Source organism: Nanorana parkeri, unplaced genomic scaffold (genome assembly GCF_000935625.1).
Source record: "Nanorana parkeri isolate BGI_ZX_2015 unplaced genomic scaffold, ASM93562v1 scaffold194, whole genome shotgun sequence".
NCBI lineage: Eukaryota > Metazoa > Chordata > Amphibia > Anura > Dicroglossidae > Nanorana > Nanorana parkeri.
Window position 1 is genome coordinate 1226594 of NW_017306462.1, and position 21001 is coordinate 1247594.

The window sequence follows — 21001 nt, forward strand, 5'->3', positions numbered from 1 at the left end:
CGCTCTCCATGCCAATAACCATTTATGAGTCACAGTTCAGTGGGGAAGTTCCTCAGGAAATCACATCAACCAGAACAAAAAAAGGAGCAAACTCATCAATTTCAGCTGGCCCAGATTTTCTGGTTTCCAACTATGGTTCAGTTTTTCTTTCTTTTAAATCTTTATATACAAAATTCCCCAAATCCCCTGCACATGGGAAATTAGGTTGGGCGTATGATCCATCACTCTGAGCCAGTCGGGCTGCACTGCACAGTGCTGACAATGGTCACCATTACAAAGAGAAGGGTGAATGGGACAAAGCAATAAAAACTTCACAGAGGGACTAGACTTCCTTCCGCTCTAAATAGGTTTTGCCTAGAGATGCACTCTTAATGCAAGTAGTGTAAAGTACAGGAATAAGACCCAATTCAGCCACTTGCAATCCACACACAGCAGAGCCCAGAATGCGAGGGAAGAGCAACCTAAGGAGCCAATCAGTTGTGCCTCAGACAGGTCTGTCCTGCCAGACACGGCTGTGCTATGTGGCAGAGCTGTGTAAATGAGGACTGGTCGGATAGAAATACAAATCCTTTGTCAGGTAGAACAGTTTCCATGTTTTTTTTATTTGTGCCCATTTCCATCTTTGTGGAGGTATTTAAAAAAAAAAAATATATATATATATATTTTTTTTAAGAAAAAATATATATATCAGCAATATAGACCGAGTGCACGAAGCAGACATATACAGTTACTGTATATGAACACGGAAACTTACATTTTTTGTTTGCTTTCCTCTTCATTTCCTCATGGAATCTGTGCTCTGCAAGCAATCCGTGTACTGTATATTACAACTGAGCTTCCTCTTTAATCCCTCTACCCCGTCTTCATTAGTATTCATAGTGGCAACACCCCCTGGAAAGTGTATTGTGTGTAAAGGCGGAGTTGGTGACGCACTGCGTCGCCTTGAGGAAGGGGACCCTGCGTGGAGTGCTGGTATCTCTACATCTCTGTACACTGGTATGATGACAAAACATTGAAACTTAATTTTCCTGCACCCTGAAATCATAGTTGCAATTTTCCTAAAGAATTCCATTGGGGCTTTCAACTAACCAGTTTTGTTAATTTTTAGAACCCGATCATAGCTCCAACCCTACGAATGATATTTAAACTTGAGCAATAATTAGAGCTCATTATTTTTTAATACAGATATTCCACCCAATGGAGTCTTTCAATTCATGTCGCAGCCATAGTCTCAATTTTCTCACTTCAAGCTTTGGAATTTAAAAATTGACAAAAAAAATCCAACAGGGGAGGAAGATTTCCTCATGGGTGGAGCTGTAAACTTTGAGAACAGAGATCTCACTGTTCGAATTTCTGATAAAAATATATACCATGGCTGAGTGAGCGAAATGAATAGCACCATCTTAAACAGAAATAACCATTTTGGAAGGACTGGCCCTTTAAAAACAAAACAAAAAAACAGTTGATACAAGATCATAAAAGCTTTCTGGCTTTTTAAAATTATGGCCAGGTTAGATGCATTTAAGACTTACAAAACAGGCTCCTCTTCTTCATCAGACTTGAGGTCTTCATCAAAAGCAGGCAAATCGACCATAACCCTGCGAATAAACCCAGACCGGATTGTTAGATCTGTTTAAACACCTTGCATAACAATAGCAGCATGTAGAATTTTAAAACACACGTGCCGTCTACTCAGTTGCTGTACTAATGCAGAGCCTGTCTGGTTCTAGCAGTTTGTGATTTCCAAAGGTTATTATATGACTGCGGGGCAGTACAGAGTTCAGCACTTATGACTTCTGCTGTCAAGACACTGAACTGAAATATAGCTGAAGGCAAAACCTTTTCTTTTAGGATTTGGATAGCGTGGTAAGGGTTTAGAAGCACTGTTTTTATAGCTGTCTGTGTCCCCATTGAGGGGATGCTCTCTCTAACTGTACCGACCAGCAATGTCACTGAGGATAAAAGTGATGGTAAATCTGAAATTTTGGGTTGCCACCAGAACAGGATAAGAGAGGAAATCTTCCAATGGGGACATTTATACGAGTGACAACTGTCTAATGGGATATCCCTCACACTGGACAGACATCCTAACACTTCCTGCAAAGTCTGCATGACAGGAAGTGAAGGGAGACAACAACAACAAAGAAATCAATCTGAAAGTGGTTTTAACCCTTCCCTACTTTACACAAAATGGAAAAAAGTTTTGCCTGTACACATATTTTAAAAAGAAATCTGAAGGAGATGCCTTCCTTGATGTTCTTGCTTCTTGTCTGCAGTTACATTGCACTAGACTGGACCCATGGCGGAAGCTCTCAAAGCACAGGGAAAAAGAAGGCAAAAGGAAATAAGTGATATTTATAAGAACGGATATTAGCAGCTGTTTGATTGCTGATGGAAAGAAACAGTTGTGTCTCATAGGTGTTAACTAAAATGTAACCAAACAATGGCACATTGTGGCAAGCTGCAGCTCTCTGAGCAACTATATTACAGGGTATCTGTATATCTTAGAGGTCTAAACAAAAGTCCGGCTCCTCGGCTTTCTCCTTCTCTTTCCCCTGCTGAAAAATAACTGGTACTTCAGGGTATGGGGGAGCTTGATGCAGTGCTCAGGCCCAATGGCCAACAGGCTTGACTGGAGCAGGGACGTGTGGTCTAGGGAGGCAGAGTCTCACCTGTCATTACGGAAGAAAAAGTTGTCAGCTTCAAGCCTGAAGCCGACAGCTTTTTCTCCATTCAGTACACCTTCTAACAGGTTACACAGCGGGGAAAGCCTCCCCACTGTGTAACCCGTCATGGACAGAACGCCGCCTGTTAATTACAGGCGGTGCTTCATCCAGCTTTTGACAGCTAAGTTGGGTTGCACAGCAGCGAGCTTCCCCGCTGTTGTGTGTAACCTAACACAGTGAGGTCAGAGCTACAACAAGCCTCTGACTGAGTCAGAGCCTTGAGCTCTGTGGATGCCTCACCTGCCACTGATCTCACCACATGTCCCTGGCCTAGAGTGTTGTCACAAGACTGAGATCTCATACCAGACGACCTCAGGTGATTTGGTAGTGGCTGCAATGGGAGGAAGAGACAGGGCAGCACTGGAGAAGTGGCTCTTACATAAACACTGTTACTTTAAAAAAGGTAACGTATAGGGGTCTCTCTAAAGCCTTAATCCTGGTTCGGGATCAGTGACTCTAAAGCAAGAGGGTCACCGTGACAGCCAGGCTCCTAGTATCTTCAGATAAGGCAGAACAGTAATGGAAGCCCCTAGGTATCTCTCTTAATCCAACTTGGAGCTAGACCACCAAGCAGCAAGCGCTCAGGAGGAGATGCCACCTTGGTCTGCAATGTTGCAGTAAGATCTGCTGCATTTGTTGGAAAAAAAAATCTTTTTATACTCAATTTTACATCAGTCTTCTTTTATAACATAATGAAACATTCATTATTGCTTTATTGAGAAAGAAAAGAATCCATCTTCAATATGACAAAGTGGAGATCCCTGGAAATGTGCTGCATTAACAAGCATGGAGTATTCCCCATAAACACAGACTAATGTCAGGTAAATTTATGTCTTTGAAGTGGAGATTTTCCCACAGGGATCTCCAGTAACATCTGTTGCCAGTTTCCTACAGCTGTTGACAATTTCCATTTTTCTTTCAACAATCACCACGCTCTGTCAGGATGGAGAGTATTTGATCTGTTCACGGGCATACTTTTACATAATCATTTCACCCAAAAAACAATGAAGTAATATAATTTTTACCCATTTTAAAAACAAACAGGTTATACCCAACAACCATCCTGATGGGTCAGACATATGCCCTAACAAACTCACCTGATATCTTGGATTTGCACAGTACTGAAGGTACAATAAGAGAAGAATTTAAAGTGGACACAGAAAGGTTGAACCGCCATTAGACCCCTATTTTTCTTTTCAATAAACTTTACTCCATGAGCACAAAGCATTCCATAAAACACATTTCCTGCTAGACCCTACTTGGCTCATTCAGCCAAAAGAGCATTTGCGAAATCTGCTACTGAAGCTGGACAAGACCTGACTCACAATCCATGTTCCAGTTAATCACAAAGGTGTTCAGTAGAGTAGAGGTCAGGGCTCTATGCATCCCAATCAAGTTCTTTCACCAAACTCTTTGCGTCATATCATTATAGAGTTGGCTTTGTGCAGAGAGGCACAGTCATGCAAAGAACAGAAAAGGGTTTTCCCCAAAATGTTGTCACAAGGTTGGAATTGCACAGTACCCAGTACCCATCACTGGAAACAACGGAACTCCAAAATTTGGAGGGGAGTCCACATTCCTTTGCTCATATTGTATATAAAGTTTTTAAAATTCTATTCAACCATATACTGTAATTCATTCACCCCTGCAACAGAGCAGGTTGACACAAACTTTTTTCAAATGTAAAACGTCCAGTGTCACATTGTACGATAAATCAGCAATGTGATGATGCTCATTTTATATCCAACAAGTAGACAGAAATGTATGCTGCAAAGCTCCTACGAGAAGTCGTTTGGTCAAAGGCCTGACTACGAATTTTGGCAACGTTTTATGAAGCATAAGACCAGACATAATTTAAAACCTGTGGCAACCAAAACAACTTTGGCAATTATGGCAATCTGTACCACAAGGTGATCCCCGTCGTTCAAATCCTGGACTGGTTATGCTACTTTTCGGAAGACCAGACCACTGCACCGAAACTGCGCAGAAACCAACAGGCCCGTCGCTCCCCTTCACCTTCACTGGACATACCCAGCCGTCCACCAGGAGATGGCGTGGAAATCGCAGAGCCATGATCCGGGTGAGCTTGCCCCTCTGGTTACCTACTGAACGCTTCTGCACATGTTTTGGTCCGCGGCCCAGTCCCCAGGCTAGCCCTTAGGCCCGGCCGGGTGGACAAGGGAGAGCCCGTGTCGGAACAGGCCACACACCCTTGCTGATGCCCCTCTACCATCCCTTAACCACCCGGGACCGGATGGATCCAGCTGGCTCACACTACAAGGCCCTCTCGCCTCCATCTGCGACTCCCACATGCCGGAAGGCCTCTGTATCCTTTTCCTAACGCCATCGGCTTGGGGTTCGACCTTTCGGCCTGCCGCTCACTAGGCCCTCCGTCACGACATTGAGGGTCGGTTGCGGGTGATACATTTTATCCAGGGGGCCCAATGGCGCTCCCTACGAAACGTCCTATTAGACACTGACATGGGAGAACCCGGCTTCTGGAGTCAACTCCAAACTTCCATCTTCCTTTCCACGCTTCCTGCTCCCTCACTGTTCACCCGCACCCTTACCGACTTTGAACGCACATGTTTGGACACTGGGCCCATGACCAAGACTCTATCCTTGTGCTACGGATGGGTGGTGGAGGCGGACTTAGACTCCCCACTGCGCTTTATAGCACAATGGGAAAGGGAATTGGGACTACAGTTCTCACAAGCAGACCAGGTTAAAATACTCAGACTCTCATTGAAATCAATCTGTAATAAGTACCAGGGCTACAAAATCATGACCCGCTGGTACAGGACGCCCCATAGGCTCCACCAGATGTATAGCGAGGTTCCGGATGCCTGCTGGCGTTGTGGCTCCTCCCCCGCAGACATGTTGCACAAATTTTGGGCCTGCCCGTGTCTGACCTCATTCTGGTCACAGGTGAAACAGATTGCCCAGAAATTCACAGACCACCAAATTCCAGAAGATCCAGCATTCTTCCTCCTCCACCATAACCATTTTCCACTCAAGGGGTACGCTTGCTCAGTGCTGGTACACCTCCTCAATGCAGCCCGCGCCTGTATACCATCTCTCTGGAAACAGAAAGCCCCACCGTCGATCCGACTCTGGTTCACTAAAATTAATGATATTAGATCCATGGAGGACCTTACCAGCTCAATCAAGGGCACAGCTGCCAAATACGCAACCTCGCATTTCGGAACGTAAATGACCGGGAGACTCCTCTCCTCCGATCTCACCTCAGGGTTGCATGCCAACGAATGTATGACACACCACCCCGGGACACAGGGTACCATTGTACATTGTTTGCTTGCACTGTACGAGATTGATATTAGTTTCCTCAACCTATGTACATAGATTTTACCCAATTTCTGTACCACGTTTTATGTATGTTTATCCACGTGTCGTGGACAAAAATGACAAATAAAGAATTTTTTTTTTTTTAAATAGATGAGGGAAAAACAACAACTTTGTTTTACCTTTCCTGACTGAGTCAAATCTTCCTTAATTTGGCTCAGGTGTCCTCCCTCCCAGAAACAGCTCACAGTGGGAGGGATTCAACAACAGTGACAGTGCTGTCAATCCAGAAAGCAGTGGACAGGACAAGGTGTGGCCAGGTGCTGAGTGGCAAGCTCCAGGCTTGTAAGTCAGCATTGACAATGCTGACAGCCTTGCCCCCAGCAATATTTTTTTCATCCCATATTACTGCAAGTAGGCACAGAGTATCAATTTGGCTCTGAATTCAGAAGCAGTGCAGCATCGCCACAGGAACAGCTTTAGGTAGACTTCACTGGCAGAATCAATAAGCATTTGTGGGACTTTGCAGAGAAGAAAAGAGAGAGAAAACTAAGTGCAGATGAACTTCTAATTAAGTGCTGCAGCACATTTTTTTAATAGGGAGGGCATAGTTCTACTTTAATTGATACCCCCTATTGGCTAACTTAAATAATTAGAGATGCAAGCTTTTGGGATCTGTGGTGTTCCTTGTATAGGCATTATACATTTCCAGTATGCAAAAATAGGAATTACAAAATGCCTGAAGAAGGAATCTAACCAGTCACAAACTCTTGCATTTTTAATAGCTTACAATAGCCAATAAAGGGTATTACTTTAACTCCAAACTTTCTACAGCATTTTGACCAAAGACTGTAATTGCTTTACAGCAGAGGTAAATACATATCTAAAAGGTTCTGACAGGTTTGCTTCTGGGAAGGAGTTTTAAAGCTAAACTGTATGCGGATACAAAAAACACAGAAGAATGCAGCTCTGTAATCATAAAATGTTTCACAAGTAGTGCAAGTACTTGCATTTGACCTGGTATCAGCCTCTTGCAGCCCCCGCACAGCAGCGATGTAGTGCGAGAGGAAGAAGCAGAACAAGGAGCCAATCAGTTCATGTGCCGACAAGAATAATGCGGAAAGGAAAGCAGAAAGACAGCGAGATGAGTTAATTACTGTGCTGCTTCACCTTTCACTGTCCAGTCACAGCCTGGGGCAGGGCCGGGTCTACCTGAGCTCAGAGCAAGTGGGTAGAAAGATGTTAGCCAGACTGAGGACATCTAGTGGCAGTAAAAAACTACCTTGGGAAAAATCTCTGAATTGAATGTGAATATTGCAGCAAGTTCTTGTTTTGGCATTTCATCTTATTAGACTGTTCATTTTTTATCTTCGTTTTGGCTGGAGTTATGCTTTCATTTGAAATTCTCTTAGAACTTTTCATGCTTTAAAACCCATTTCCATGTTGACTCAACTTTAATTTTTACAGGCCTGTAAGCACAGCAAAAACGGACTTACAACTTCCAGCATAATGTTTAGCTTTTCAACACCTTTGAAGATTTACTGCACCGAGTATTATTACTGACGGCATTAGTTAAAGAGTCATACAAAAGTAAGATTGGCGTGCATGTCTGTAACTAAAGTGAATTATCCAATGTCTCCCTGGGGGAAAGAAAAATGTCAAAAAGCTTTAAGCAATGCATCTTCTTTTACAAAATATTCTCGTCACAAGACTGTCTGCACTGGAATACAAAAAAAAAAAAATTCCTGCATAAAATTTCTTAGATAAGGACAGCTGTGATTTCATCGGTGAGGAATTAACGAGAGGACATGGTAACTAAACAAACACATAGCAGGGAAATTAGCACTCTAAGGGGAGAGAAAGAAATATGCCACATTCTTACTTTTTAAGCATATGGTAAACTGTGATCTGTACGGCTCTCTCCCGATGCAGCAGGAGAGGAGCCAGGGTATTTAGCAAGCTCTGCAAGCTGTCAGGGAGGTTGGTCTTCTGTCCAGCGACAAACTTGGCTGGGAGTTTGTGGTCCAGCAGCTGTTCTTTTGAAATGTAACGTAGAGCTTCGCCAAGCGACTGCAACACAGGGCTCTGATAAGACATCTCTGAAGCCTTGCTCTCCCCTGCACAAAATAAACAGAGAACAAAAAAAGAGGGGGGGGGGGGGGGGGCAAATTATTTTGAGAAGGAAAATTCCAAAGATGTACTTGTAGTCTATAAATTAGCTTAGCTTGCTGATATTATAAGGACTTATATGTGAAAATAATGGATAGTGGTCATGTAAAGGTTCCTTTAATAACACGTTAAAGCTTTAAATGAGGTGATAGAAAATATTTAGGTTTGTATACAAATACTAATGAAAGTGGGAGTGGGTGTACAGAGAGAGAGTTTCTAGCATTTGCAAAGTTTGCAGAAAAAAGATCAGGTTAGTTTGGCTAGCCAGATACCAGATGGTGCTTACAAGATCAGACCAATACACCAATATATGATCTTTGTTATAAAAAAAATCTTTCCAAAAGCGTTAATGATCATCTTACCCAAACATGCATGTTTATGTAAAGATAATGTTTCAAAATAAAAATCTTTTGATGGTTGGATCTAGGTAGCCATCCCAGGTTCTGGCCTTTCCCCAGGGGAAAAACAAAAATAGCGGATGTCCAAGAAAATCCATTTCAGTCTATTCATTTTTCTCTAAAGATCAACCAGACAGTTTCTGCAGAAGTGGAATGTCTAATCTATTCTACATTGCTCAGATCGAGTGACAAATCATAAAATATCTATGGGAAGCTTGAAGGTGTTAGATTGAAGAGAACTGTTGGACATGCACAATACATCCATCCTCAGGTACCACTATCTGCTGGCTCTGCTCTAAACTAGAATGTTGGGGCTCAGATAAGTGTGCATATGTTGGTCTATAGAGTAATAAGGGATAGGGAGTGACCAGAATATACAGGTGAATTGAATCAGGAGGGGAGGCAGTATAGATCCAAAAGGTTTTCGGTCTTCACTGTCAGCAGGTGTCTGTCTGACCCAAAACCAATAAGAATGTTGCCAGGCTGACAGCAAACCTGTGTTTTATCCAAAACAACAAGCTTACTGCAATCACCATCTCTCCCGAGTATATACTTTCGCTCCTCTGCCTCTTGCTTGCTAAAAGCCAAAAAAGAAATACCCAATACTACCAGGTTTGGAGAACTATGCGGCTCACTCCATATGACAGCACTGACTGACCCAGGGACAATCAACAGTTACACCCCGGGACATATGGACTTATGTCCATATTATGCCATATGGACTTGTGTAGGCTACATCTTCAGCAATGCACTACTTACACAGGGATTTCTTTTCTTTGTTCCTGGGGTGGTAGGGGAGTGAAAAGGAAGGTAAATATCTGTTGGGGAGGGCTAAGATAAAGTGAACTTTTTGCTTTGCTCTGTGTGGGTAGGGTTATTTTGGTGTGCAACATAGCTCCCATTTATGTATTCCATCTTAGTATTTGGTGGTATGCCTTTGGTTCAGCTTTAATGTTATGTTCCTGCCACGTGTTTCGGGGAGGGATCAATTTTCTCAAGCCTTGAAGAAAAGGAAATGTCGGTGAAACGTGTCAGCTTGACAACCATTGGTACACTAACATAGGAAGTGGGAGAAACTCGCCTCCTGTGGGCTGCTACACGCTGCACTCTGTACCATCTAACAGCGCAGGTCCGGCTGACCCAATCCCAGCATCCTGGCCACATTTCAGATCCAACCCCTGCCACTAGCCACGGCTGGAGGTCATCTGGACTGGGCAAGGGGAAAACCTCTGAGACACAGATGATCATTCTTTTATTCCTCTCTTGCAAATTTATTTTATGCTGCTTCTTGTATACAATTAAATGTTTTTGCTACAATATTGGTTTACTCTTTGCCCTGTTATGTCAGTAGATGAGATGCCACCTGTCATGCCAAAGCAAACCGCTCGGGGGGTGCTATCTAGTTTAGTTAGGAAGGCTGGATTAGTGAAGTAACTATGAACAAAAAATGTATATCTTAGTGTAACACTGTAGATCTTCAGCATCCATCAGCTGTAGATCCTAAAATCGTCTCTCATATGGTGCCGACACTGTCCTTCCTTCTGGAGGGGGGCTACTTTTGTTCCCCCATGGTCCCTGTGTGTGTTGTAAAGTAGCCACAGCTCCAAGCTCACTCCCGTGATAGACTACAGTCTCATGCTTAGTCTACTAATTTGTATTGAAGTTATAGTCCATCATGGGAGTGACCTTGGGAGTGGTGGCTACTTTACAACACACACAGAGACCATGGGGAACAAAAGTAGCCCCCCTCCAGAAGGAAGGACAGTGTCAGCACCAATTCAGAGATAATTTGGTGATCTACAGCCCAGTGATACACAAACAAGGTACAGTATTGTTAATAAAGTACTTGAATGCATTTTTAAGAGTTTAATATCACTTTGCAGATGCTTTTGAATTTTTTCAATGCGACTTTGACAAAAGGTTTCTCTTGAAAGTGGAAACCCCCTTTAACCATGGCAGTGGTGGAACCTACCTGCTATTTTAATCAGCATGGGTAACAATAAACTGTGGATGCCTTCGGAGAAGAACTCGTTCCATTCGGAGATAAGATTGGCGGGAAGCTTTTCAGCATCGCTCGCTGTGACAGCTTGAAAATAGCCAGACAAATCAGATGCCAAGCTGCAACTTACGCAAGCAAATAATCGAACAAGTGGAAGACGGTAGAGAGCGGAGCTGTCACACGCAGTCTGAGAATGTGGAGAGAGAAGAATATTTGATTAGACCAGAAAAAGAGAGGGAGAAGCTCTATTACGGCAGAATACTTCCAGCTTATCTGTAATTGAAGTAACCTGCAACGCATTACACTTTAATAAGTAAATCAAAATAATCCCGTTAATGACTACCAGAGGAATACAGAACATAGGATTCTGATTTATCCGTCACTGATCAGCCCTGATCTCTGGGCTTTTCTATGCACGCAGAGACTTTTATGGACAAAAAATTCAAAACCTTTTCAACAAAACGAGGCAATGGCAAGTGCGGGAGAGAGTTCTGTGGGACAATGCTGCCCTCGAGAGGAAATTTGTCTCAATAGCAAAGGATTTCTGCTGTTCTTCGAGGAAATGCATCTTGCCCTTTATTGCCTGATCATGTGCGAATATTAGTCATAACATAACATAAATCCCAACCAATATGAATGTCTGAATGCTTGAGTGTGATGCAACTGAACTTTCCCAACAGCTATTTAGGAGTTTGAGAACAAGACCTGTGCATTAAAACAGATGCTCTGCGCTGTCACCCCATCAATCTAAAACAAATTCAGCCAATTCTAAACACCTGGCACGAAGCTATCATTTAGCTATACCTTGTGTGATATGCATGAACTTGCGTATGTGACGGTTGAGGGGGTACAGAACAACCTCAGCAAATGCATAACCAATTTTCATTGGCCTAACTAGCTGTTCTCTGGGACATAAAAGGTTAAAGCTGAACTCCAGGCAAAACGCTAAAATACACATACATGGCTCTCTTATTATTATTATTATTATACAGCGCCAACAGTTAGCGCAGCGCTTTACAATATAAGGAAGACATTACAAATCACAATACAATTCAAGACAAGATGGTAAGGAGGGCCCTGCCCCTGAGGGCTTCCAATCTAAAAGGGAGGGGCCAGTGATACATGAGGAGGTAGCGGTGTGGGGATGAATTGTTTGAGAACGTGACAGTTCAGTGGTTAGGTTGAGGTGGGATAGGCTTCCTTAAGAGATGAGTCTTAGTGTGTGTGTTGTGATAAAATGTTGCAGGCGTACATTTAAAATGCAATATAGCGTATCACAACGCACGGCACTGCGCCACAACGCTTTGCCGTGTGCTGCTACACAGTTGAATGTTGTTTTGAAAAGAAAAAAATATATCAAACACTGCGATGTGTTCCAACAACATAACGCAGTGCATGGTGTGCAGCCCGATCAGCTCGTAGAAGCACCTTTAGCAGCAAATACTTGAAGTCATCGTTTTCTGTATGACTACCAGTCTCTCACATTGTTGTGGAGGAATTTTAGGCCACTCTTCTTTACAAACTTTGCTTCAGTTCATTGAAGTTTGCAGGCATTTGTTTATACACAGCTCTCTTAGGCCTAGTTCACACCTGGGCGTTTTACAGTGCGTTCCTACGCTCTGTAAAACGCTCAACATGTGAAACCCAATGATTGCCTATGTGCATGGTTCCCCCCTGGGCGTTTTACAGTGCGTAGGAACGCGCTGCAAAACGCCCTACGCCCAAAGAAGTACAGGAGCTTCTTTGGGGCGTATTTGCCGCGCGTATCCATTGGGATACAGCCAGGTAGCCCTCGGAAACACGCGTTTGTCGCACTTTTTTTAACCGCGAATCGCGGTAAAAACGCGTGGCACAAAACGCGCGCCAAACACGCATATTCGATACGCCTAGATGTGAACCCAGCCTTTCAATCAGGTTAAGGTCTGGACTTTGACTGGGCCATTGCAACACCTTGATGCTTTTCTTTTTCCAACCATTCTGTTGCAGATTTCCTGGTGTGCTTGGGAACATTGTCCTTTTGCATGACCCAATTTCGGCCAAGCTTTAGCTGTCAGACAGATGGCCTCCCATTTGACTTTGGAATACTTTGACATACAGAGGAGTTCATGGTCAACTCAATGACTGCAAGTTGCCCAGGTCCTGTGGCTCCAAAAAGAAGCCCAAATCATCATCTCTCCACCACTGTGCTTGACAGTTGGTATGAGGGGTTTGTGCTGATATGATATGTTTGGTTTTCGCCAAACATGGCGCTGTGCATTATGGCCAAACATCTCCACTTTGCTCTCATCTGTCCAAAAGACATTGTTCCCGAAGTCTTGTGGTGTGTTCAAATGCAACTTTGCAAACCTAAGCCACGCTGCCATGTTCTTTTTAGGGAGAAGAGGCTTTTTCCTGGCAACCCTTCCAAACAAACCATACTTGTTCAGTCTATTTTTATCTGCACTGCCATGAGCTTTAATATTTAACATGCTGAGGCCACTATAGTCTGGGAATGTATCCCCTGGCTTCTTCTGCAATGCCTTTGAGCATTGCACGGTGTGACCTTGGGGTGAATTATCTGGGACGTCCACTCCTGGGAAGATTGGCAACTGTCTGGAATGCTTTCCACTTGTAAATAATCTTCCTTGCTGTAGAATGATGCACTTTAAATTGTTTGGAAATGGCCTTAAAACTCTTCCTCGATTGATGGGCAACAACAATTGCGTCTGTAAGATCATTGCTGATGCCTTGCCTCCTTGGCATTGTGTTTACACCTGAATGCTCCATACCAACAATCTGCTAAAACTTTGGCTTATATAGAAGTGGTCAGACTTGCTGATGATCAATTAATCAAGAGCATTTGATTATCAGCACTAAGGGTTGCTACTTAGCCTCTTAATTCCTATTGAAGCAGTAAGGGTGTACTTAGTTTTTTTTTTTTTTACACATGGCTTCTCCATTTTTGGCTTTATGTTTGTAAAATAAATAATGACACGGTGTAGTATGTCGTGTGTTGTTGTTCATCTGAGGTTGTATTTACTCAAATTTTAAGACCTGCTAAGGACCAGATGATTTTTCTCTTTCTCTTAAAGCCATAGAATTCAAAGATGGTGTGCTTTCTTTCTCACATGGCTGTATTTTCTGGTCTTGCCAAAGGATGTTCCAGGACTAAGGCGTGACAGCACGGAGCATATTCCTACAACAGTAGAGCAAATTATGCCAAATTGTTGACTTACCTCTAACCATGCCAGCATGGAGCACATGATGAAGTCCCATTCAACATCCCCCAGAGAGGGTAATGTGGAGGAGGAGTATTTCAGCAAGGCAGAGAAAAATCTTATTATCTCAACATTCAGCCCGATCAGCTCTGGCTTAACAGTTTGTAAATTGCTGGAAAATACAGATATTTTGGTAAATTAGACTGCTAAATATTACAGTGACAATTTCAAATTGACATTTCAGTACAGTCCTATTAAAAATTGCATTTTATCATTATGTTAAAAAAAAAAAAGCCGATTTACTGCATTGCCCCCTATTGGTCAGCCCTGACAAACTCCTCTGACCACAACGGTCACTGCTATAAACTGCTATAAGGACCCTTTCACCCCTAACTACATACGTTTTCACATTGGCGTTGCTATAGGACGTTTAGTTTCTCTCGAAGGAAACTGCGACGATCCTTTGGCAATGGCTTGGCGAGTGCATCCACAGTCATTTCTTCTGATGAGCAATATTGAATGTCTCTGTGAAGGTTCTCATTCATCCAGGTCATGGTATATCTGTAAAGAATAAGTCAAGGCAACGGGACCTGCTGTATTTTTCTTGAAGACATTTCACTGGTCATCCAACCAGCTTTCTCAATTCAGAAATTCTCGATTCTGAATTGAGAAAGCTGGTTGGATGACCAGTGAAATGTCTTCAAGAAAAATACAGCAGGTCCCGTTGCCTTGACTTATTCTTTACAGATAAATATTGAATGTCAATAATGGCTTGCTAGAGTGTCCTTAAGCAGATACTTCACGTCGATGTGCTTGGTTCTAGGGTTGGCCCTCTCCGATTGTGTCAGCTAAATGATTGAGTTCAGAATTAAATTCAGCTTCCAGTGAAGGGCACTGTTAACACTACAGCATACAAAAATATTTTACATAATTTGTGTGCTTCCAGACTTGTAACCACAGTTTGTGGAAGTCCATTTTCTGCTTTAGGATGACTGTGCATAAAGCCTGTCACATAAAGATATGGTTATAGGAGGCTGGTGTAGAGGAATGTGAGTGGTTTGCACAGAGCCTTGACCTCAACCCTACTGAACACCTTTGGGATGAAGTGGAATGTTGACTGAAACTAGGTTCCAATAAACATCAGTACCTGACCTTACAAATTCCCACAGACACTCCAAAATCTTGTGAAAAGCCTTTTTGGGAAGAATAAAAGCAGTTATAGCTGCATGGGTGGGGGAAACTCCATATTAATGACTATCGTTTTGGAATGGATGGCCCAGCAAGCTGATACCGGAGTGAGGATCAGGGGTCCATAAACTTTTGGCCACACAGCATACATTAGATGACCTTCAACCAATCTTGATTATATTGGCTGGATCAGAAGATCGCCACAAGATCTATGGGTACCTCCAGATGTGAACAAATGCTGCTAGAAGACCAAGCTGGCAGAAAGAGGGACATTAGATTTCTCTAACCACTCAATATTGTTACTCTGAATTAAAGGCCAAGTTTACTTTTTTTATACCATGTTATAGCCATATTCAGGATGTAAGATGAAACATGGTCACACTGCCACCCCCACTTACCTGAATTGCAGGGTTTGTCTCCTGTAGGCTGCTATAATTTTTTTAAAATCAGGAACAGTTGTGCATCATCAGCTTACAGATCTGTGAACGGATCCTGAACTACAAGTCCTGTCTGACATGGCAGCAGAGGGAATTTAGTTCTCAATGGAATACAAGTGCAGTGCATCACCTCACTTGTAGTCCATGGACACCTTCTTGTTCCTTCTTCCATTCTTCCCCATTACTGAATGTCCATACCTCGGCACGAACAGGGACGGGAGGAAGAGACTGCAGGAGCCTGAGCATTGCACCTGCGATCCACTTGCTCTAATGCAGAAAATGTTTTTGTATGAAATGTATTTTTATAAAAAGTGGACTTTACCTTTAAAACTGGTGCCAAAGGAAGCACTTAAAGAAGAACTTTACCCTCAACTTTAAAATAACAACAAACACACCTTTAGAAATGTTTAGTAATGACAATCTACAAACACATACTTCTAGATAATTGCAGTATTTGTATTCTTTGCAACCTTATTTTTCTTCTTTAGAGGCTTCTGACAGTGGCCATGTTAACTAAGGGCAGATTACTAGCTCTGGATTTACTTCCTGGAACTCTGGCACATGTGACTAGGACATGTAACCATGCACATCATCTCAGGGGAAGAAAATGCCTTTCCCCGAGATCTCTTGAGATTACAGTAATGCTCGGCTGATGTAATCTTCCCAAGATGGAACGCTTTGACACCTTTGTGCCAGAACTGGACCAGGAAGTAGATGAACTCTATTTGTAAGTAAATGAAAAACGAGTTTGTTTAACCAATAAATGTAAGATGATTTTAAATCAGCATGCAGAGCTGCACGGTGATGTGATTTTTAGTAAAAGAGGGTTAAAAGGTCCGCTTTACGTGCACAAACCCAATCAGGGTTCATGGTAACCTGGACATTGTTCCGTTAAAGGTTTATCTGCTGCTTTGTACGTGTCCACTATCTAATGTTTAGCTCCAGCCTGTAACCACTCACTTGCTGAAAAGGAAGAGTTCTTCATGCTCATTCTTCAAGGATACAATAATTTGTAGCACTCCAGGAAGAAATTCAGGAGAAGGAATGGAATCAGAATCCAGGCAAGAATTTATAACGGCAAGACAACCAAACCCTCCTGTGAGTGGAAAGAAGAGAGTTACAAAGTTTAATCTATAAAGTATCATCTAACAAAACAGCACAATATATAGAATATAAGGGTCATGGCAATTGAGAAGTAACTTAGTTACTTGTAAATAGCAAAATGGCCAAGGACATGGCACAGGCAATTAACCAAGAAGAAAAGAGAAACAGAGCGAAAAATTAAGTTCAAACCAGCGGTGATAAACAAGACAGGGAAGTATTTGGCATCACAGCTTTCTGTTGACACAAAGGATTTTGATTGTTAATTGCCTTCTGTACCACACCAATACAATTCATTAAGCCAGCTGAAATCACTCTAAAGGCAATCAAAAAACAAGTCCCCATTTTTTTTTTCCGGTGACTACATGTGGACAAATTTGTCCGTATCCATACAGCTTATTGAAACAACGCTTCATTCCTCCTGCAATATGATGACATTAAAAGCATTTTTCTAATGTATACCTGCATGTCTTTGGAATGTCACAGAGGAAAGAGATAAAGGATTGCTTATTCTACAAAGATATTCTAAAAACAGCCTGGACACAATTGTTGGTACCTTTAGATAAGATAACAGATATATAGGTCATAGTGATATTTCACACTAACTGTCTTCAACTCTACAGAAAAGGAGTCACTCTGATGTTTTATATCATCGTGTGCACCACAATGAACGTGGGACCAGAGAAAGCAAAGGAGAGATATGTACGAGGAGAAAAGCAATTATCTCCAAGCAGCTTGATGTTCCTATGACTACAGCTGCAAAAATTATTAAGACTTTTAAAAGGTCCATGGGAGTTTAGCCAATATCCCTGGATGTGATCACAAGAGGGAAAGAATGGAAACAGAAGGATAATGTTAATGGTGACAAAGAGCCAAAGAAAACTTGCAAAGGAGATACAAGCTGAACTCCAAGGTCAAAAGTACATCAGAGTCTGATCGCACCATCCATCACTTTTTAGTGACAGTTGGCTCAAACTAATGAAGGGGGGAAAAAAACCCAAAACATAAAAAGGTCAGAGTGGAATTTGCTAAAATGTATATTGATAAGCCACAAAATACTTCTGGGAGAATGTTCTTCGGACAGATGAGACAAAAAACTGGAGCTTTTTGGGAAGTCACATCAACTTTATGTTCACAGACAAAAAAAATATTTCAAACAAAAGAACACCATACCTACTGTGAAACATTGAGGAGGCTCAGTTATGTTTTGGGGCTGCTTTGCTGCATCTGGCACAGGGTGCCTTGAATCTGTGCAGGTCACAATGAAATTTCTAGACTATCAAGAAATTCTGGAGCAAAACGTTCTGCCTAGTATTAGAAAGCTTTGTCTCAAGTCACAGGTCATGGGTAGAACGCGCAGCTAAATGCACCCAAGAATGGCTATTCTATTAACTCAGATCTGAATCCTATTGAACATCTATGGAAACAGCTGAAATCAAACAGTCTGGAGAAGGAACCCTTGAAACCTGAGATCGTTGGAGCAGTTTGCTCAAGAAGAGTGGACCAAACTAACTGTTGGCAGGTGCAGAAGTCTCACTGAGAGCTACAGAAATGTACTTGTTTGCAGTGATTGCCTCTAAAGGTTGTGCAACAAAGTATTACATTAAGGGTCACATCATTTTTGTCCATGGCATTATCACTTGTTTTATTTAAAATATTCTACTGAATCAGAAATCAAAAGCAAAGTCTGATTTTTGTTATATATGGAACAATGGTGGATGTCAAATACTTTTGTCTTTTCAAGTTATTTCAAGGAAAATTGTGGGTTCTTTTTTGTGCAGGGGTACCAACAAATCTGTCCACGTCTGTATGTGTACGATGCAAATTTTACTCTACAACCCTAAAAAAAAAATGTAAGAAAATGTGTGGCTTGCACCCTGGGTTAACCACTTAATACATTTTGCAATATGGGCCAAAGATTGAATATCATGACGGATGGAGGCGGCCCCTCCTGACTTATCCAATATTACGCATATATGGCAAACGGTTTAGTCATGCATGAAGGTGCTCATTGCTTTATCCTATTTTCTGTATACTTTATAATTTTCCCAAGAACTCCCCTTTGTTTAATTGACCTTTTCAAAAGACACTGGGTTTAATTTATCAAAACTGAAGCAGACAAAATCTGGAGAAGCTTCTCTCTTCAGTTTGTTCAGTTAAGATTTGAAAATGAAAGAGATGCTGAATGGTGGTTGCCATACAAAGCTGCTCCAGATTTTGTCTGCTCCAGTTTTGATAAGTCCCCCCCAGTGTAACCCATTTTAGTGCTGAGATACTTCAGCTGCCAATATTCTGAGGGTGCAGAAACCCTTTCGGACCCGTTCACCCGTTCATAGTACTGCACTGTGTCAACGTACACATGTAAAAGATGTTGCATTAGGGCAACCAATTAATTTAAATTGTTTGTCTAAACCACCAATAAGGGTGCAAACAGAATATCTGGCTGCATACAGAACTGCAGCAATGTTAGGTTGTTGCTGTGTATGTTTGTAAGCAAGGTACGTTGGGGTTATATTCAGAATGAAAAGCATTGCATCCAGCCAATGCAGAGATTCCCTACACAAGTCAGCACAAAACAGGGTGTATGTAGCATTTCTAGCAGCACACAGAACAGCAAGGCGTTAGGTTGCTGCTGCGCAATTTTGTGCACTACACTGCATGTTTGTCAGCAAGGTGCGTTGGAGTCTATTCAGAATGAATGGCACTGCATTCAACTGATGCAGTGATTCTCTGCTCAAGTTGGCTTACCCAAAAACAGTGGCATATGTAAAGTGTGGTAGCTCATAGCACCCAACCAGAAATTATCTCTACTCACTGATCTGATTTCAGAAAGCCAAATCATAGTTGCCTGCTGTGTGGTGTTTTACTCAGCACACCATCAAATCTCAGAATACATGAGCTGAATGGCTGCAGTCACTGTTCACATGAAAGTGTACTGTACTGACAACGATTCCTGTGAGTCAAGTTAACATGGTTTAAGAGTCCTTCATTTATTTGCTTCCAAGCATACCAGGATCTGTAGTAGGGCTTGGGTGACACCATTAACCCTATTCATTATTTGAATTAAAATTTCATAACTGGAAACAGTAAAACATAGAACGGTGACAGTAGAAAGGCCAAGTCTGCCCCTTTTTTAATTTAATTTGTCCAAGTATAGATCTATGTTGTTTCCAAGCATATTTTAGAGGGTAATTCTCACCGAATGTCAGATAATAGAATTGCCCCCACAAATCCCTCCCTTCTCAGGTGTCCACACTGGCCAAGAAGTGCTCGCCATCTGCGGGTGTTATTTGAAATACCGAGTGCAGAGCTGCAGTGCCAAATACGGTGCACAGATTGTAGACTGGCAGCCGCAGAGGGGAATGGCCATTCAATCAAAGGTAAGAGCAGCGGAGGGCAATGGGGCAGAGAGTGGAATTGCCTTTTAATGGCTGAGGTTGACAGTTTAATTACCTCTGTTGGAAGTCTGTTCCAAGCATCAACTTTTGGTAAAATAATATATTCTAAAAGGTTATCTTTTGTTTCTCATCTTTGGACTTGGTCTATCACATCAATATCTTTGTGTACGTGAGGTCTCCAGAAACGGACACAGTTTTCTAAATGAGGTCTAACTATGGATAGAAATCTATCGATCAATCTATCTACATCAGGACCTCACTCCTCCTGCTGGTGATCCCTTAGGTGATGTACCCCAGAAATATATTCGCTTTCCCCACTACCAGGCAACACTATTTGCTCATTTTCCAATCATCTGAAATGAGCACCTCGGAACCACCAATAGTGTACTCTATCAGAGGATGCATTATTTTGCATTTACAGATTTTGAACTATAGTTTCAACTGGTTTGATCAATTGTTAACTTAACCAAAATCAGTCTCTACTTTTCCTAACGTCTGCACCTTGTGAATACAGGTATTCCTCACTTAACGACCGAGTTCCGTTCCTACGACCAGGTCGTTAAACGGATTGGTCGTTAAGTGAGGAACTCTATACAGTACTATACTGCATTAGTACAGTACTGTATAGCGTTGCCGATGTACAGTACCGAACAGTGTACTGTACATCCGGCAATGGAAATACTTACCGAGACCTGCAGTGAAGATCGGGGGATGCCACTTCCGCCGGCGACCCGTCGCACTGACGCTGACGGTCGGAGGTCGATCGGCGGTCCGTCGTAAGTGCAAGTGGTCGCAAAACAGGTAAGTCGGTAAGTGAGGAACATCTGTAATTAAATGATCTGACAATTTTTGAGGAGATAAATTCAAAAGATCTGTTACAACAACTTGTAAACCTGTGAACATTGATTTGGGTTTGGAAACAGGACTGGACTGATTGGGATTATTCATTACACTATATATAGTTCCATTTGACTAAAACCATTTAAAAAGCACATGGATTTTACATAAGGAAATAACACTTTCTCTTCAAGATTCGTTATTTACAAGTTTCCTGGTTGGCATGCAGCATTCTTTTCTGACATGGA

General features: G+C 42.2%; 1 protein-coding gene across 1 annotated transcript in view; it reads right to left on the reverse strand.

The window, feature by feature from the left end:
- Positions 1-21001, reverse strand: part of LTN1 (listerin E3 ubiquitin protein ligase 1) — an 88773-nt gene that overhangs the window by 29313 nt on the left and 38459 nt on the right. The window contains exons 20-24 of the mRNA XM_018555366.1: positions 16378-16513; positions 13811-13964; positions 10569-10782; positions 7912-8146; positions 1533-1598 (exon numbers count right to left, since the gene is read on the reverse strand). Of these exons, the coding sequence (XP_018410868.1) occupies positions 1533-1598; positions 7912-8146; positions 10569-10782; positions 13811-13964; positions 16378-16513 (805 nt within the window). The remainder of the gene's footprint in view (positions 1-1532; positions 1599-7911; positions 8147-10568; positions 10783-13810; positions 13965-16377; positions 16514-21001) is intronic.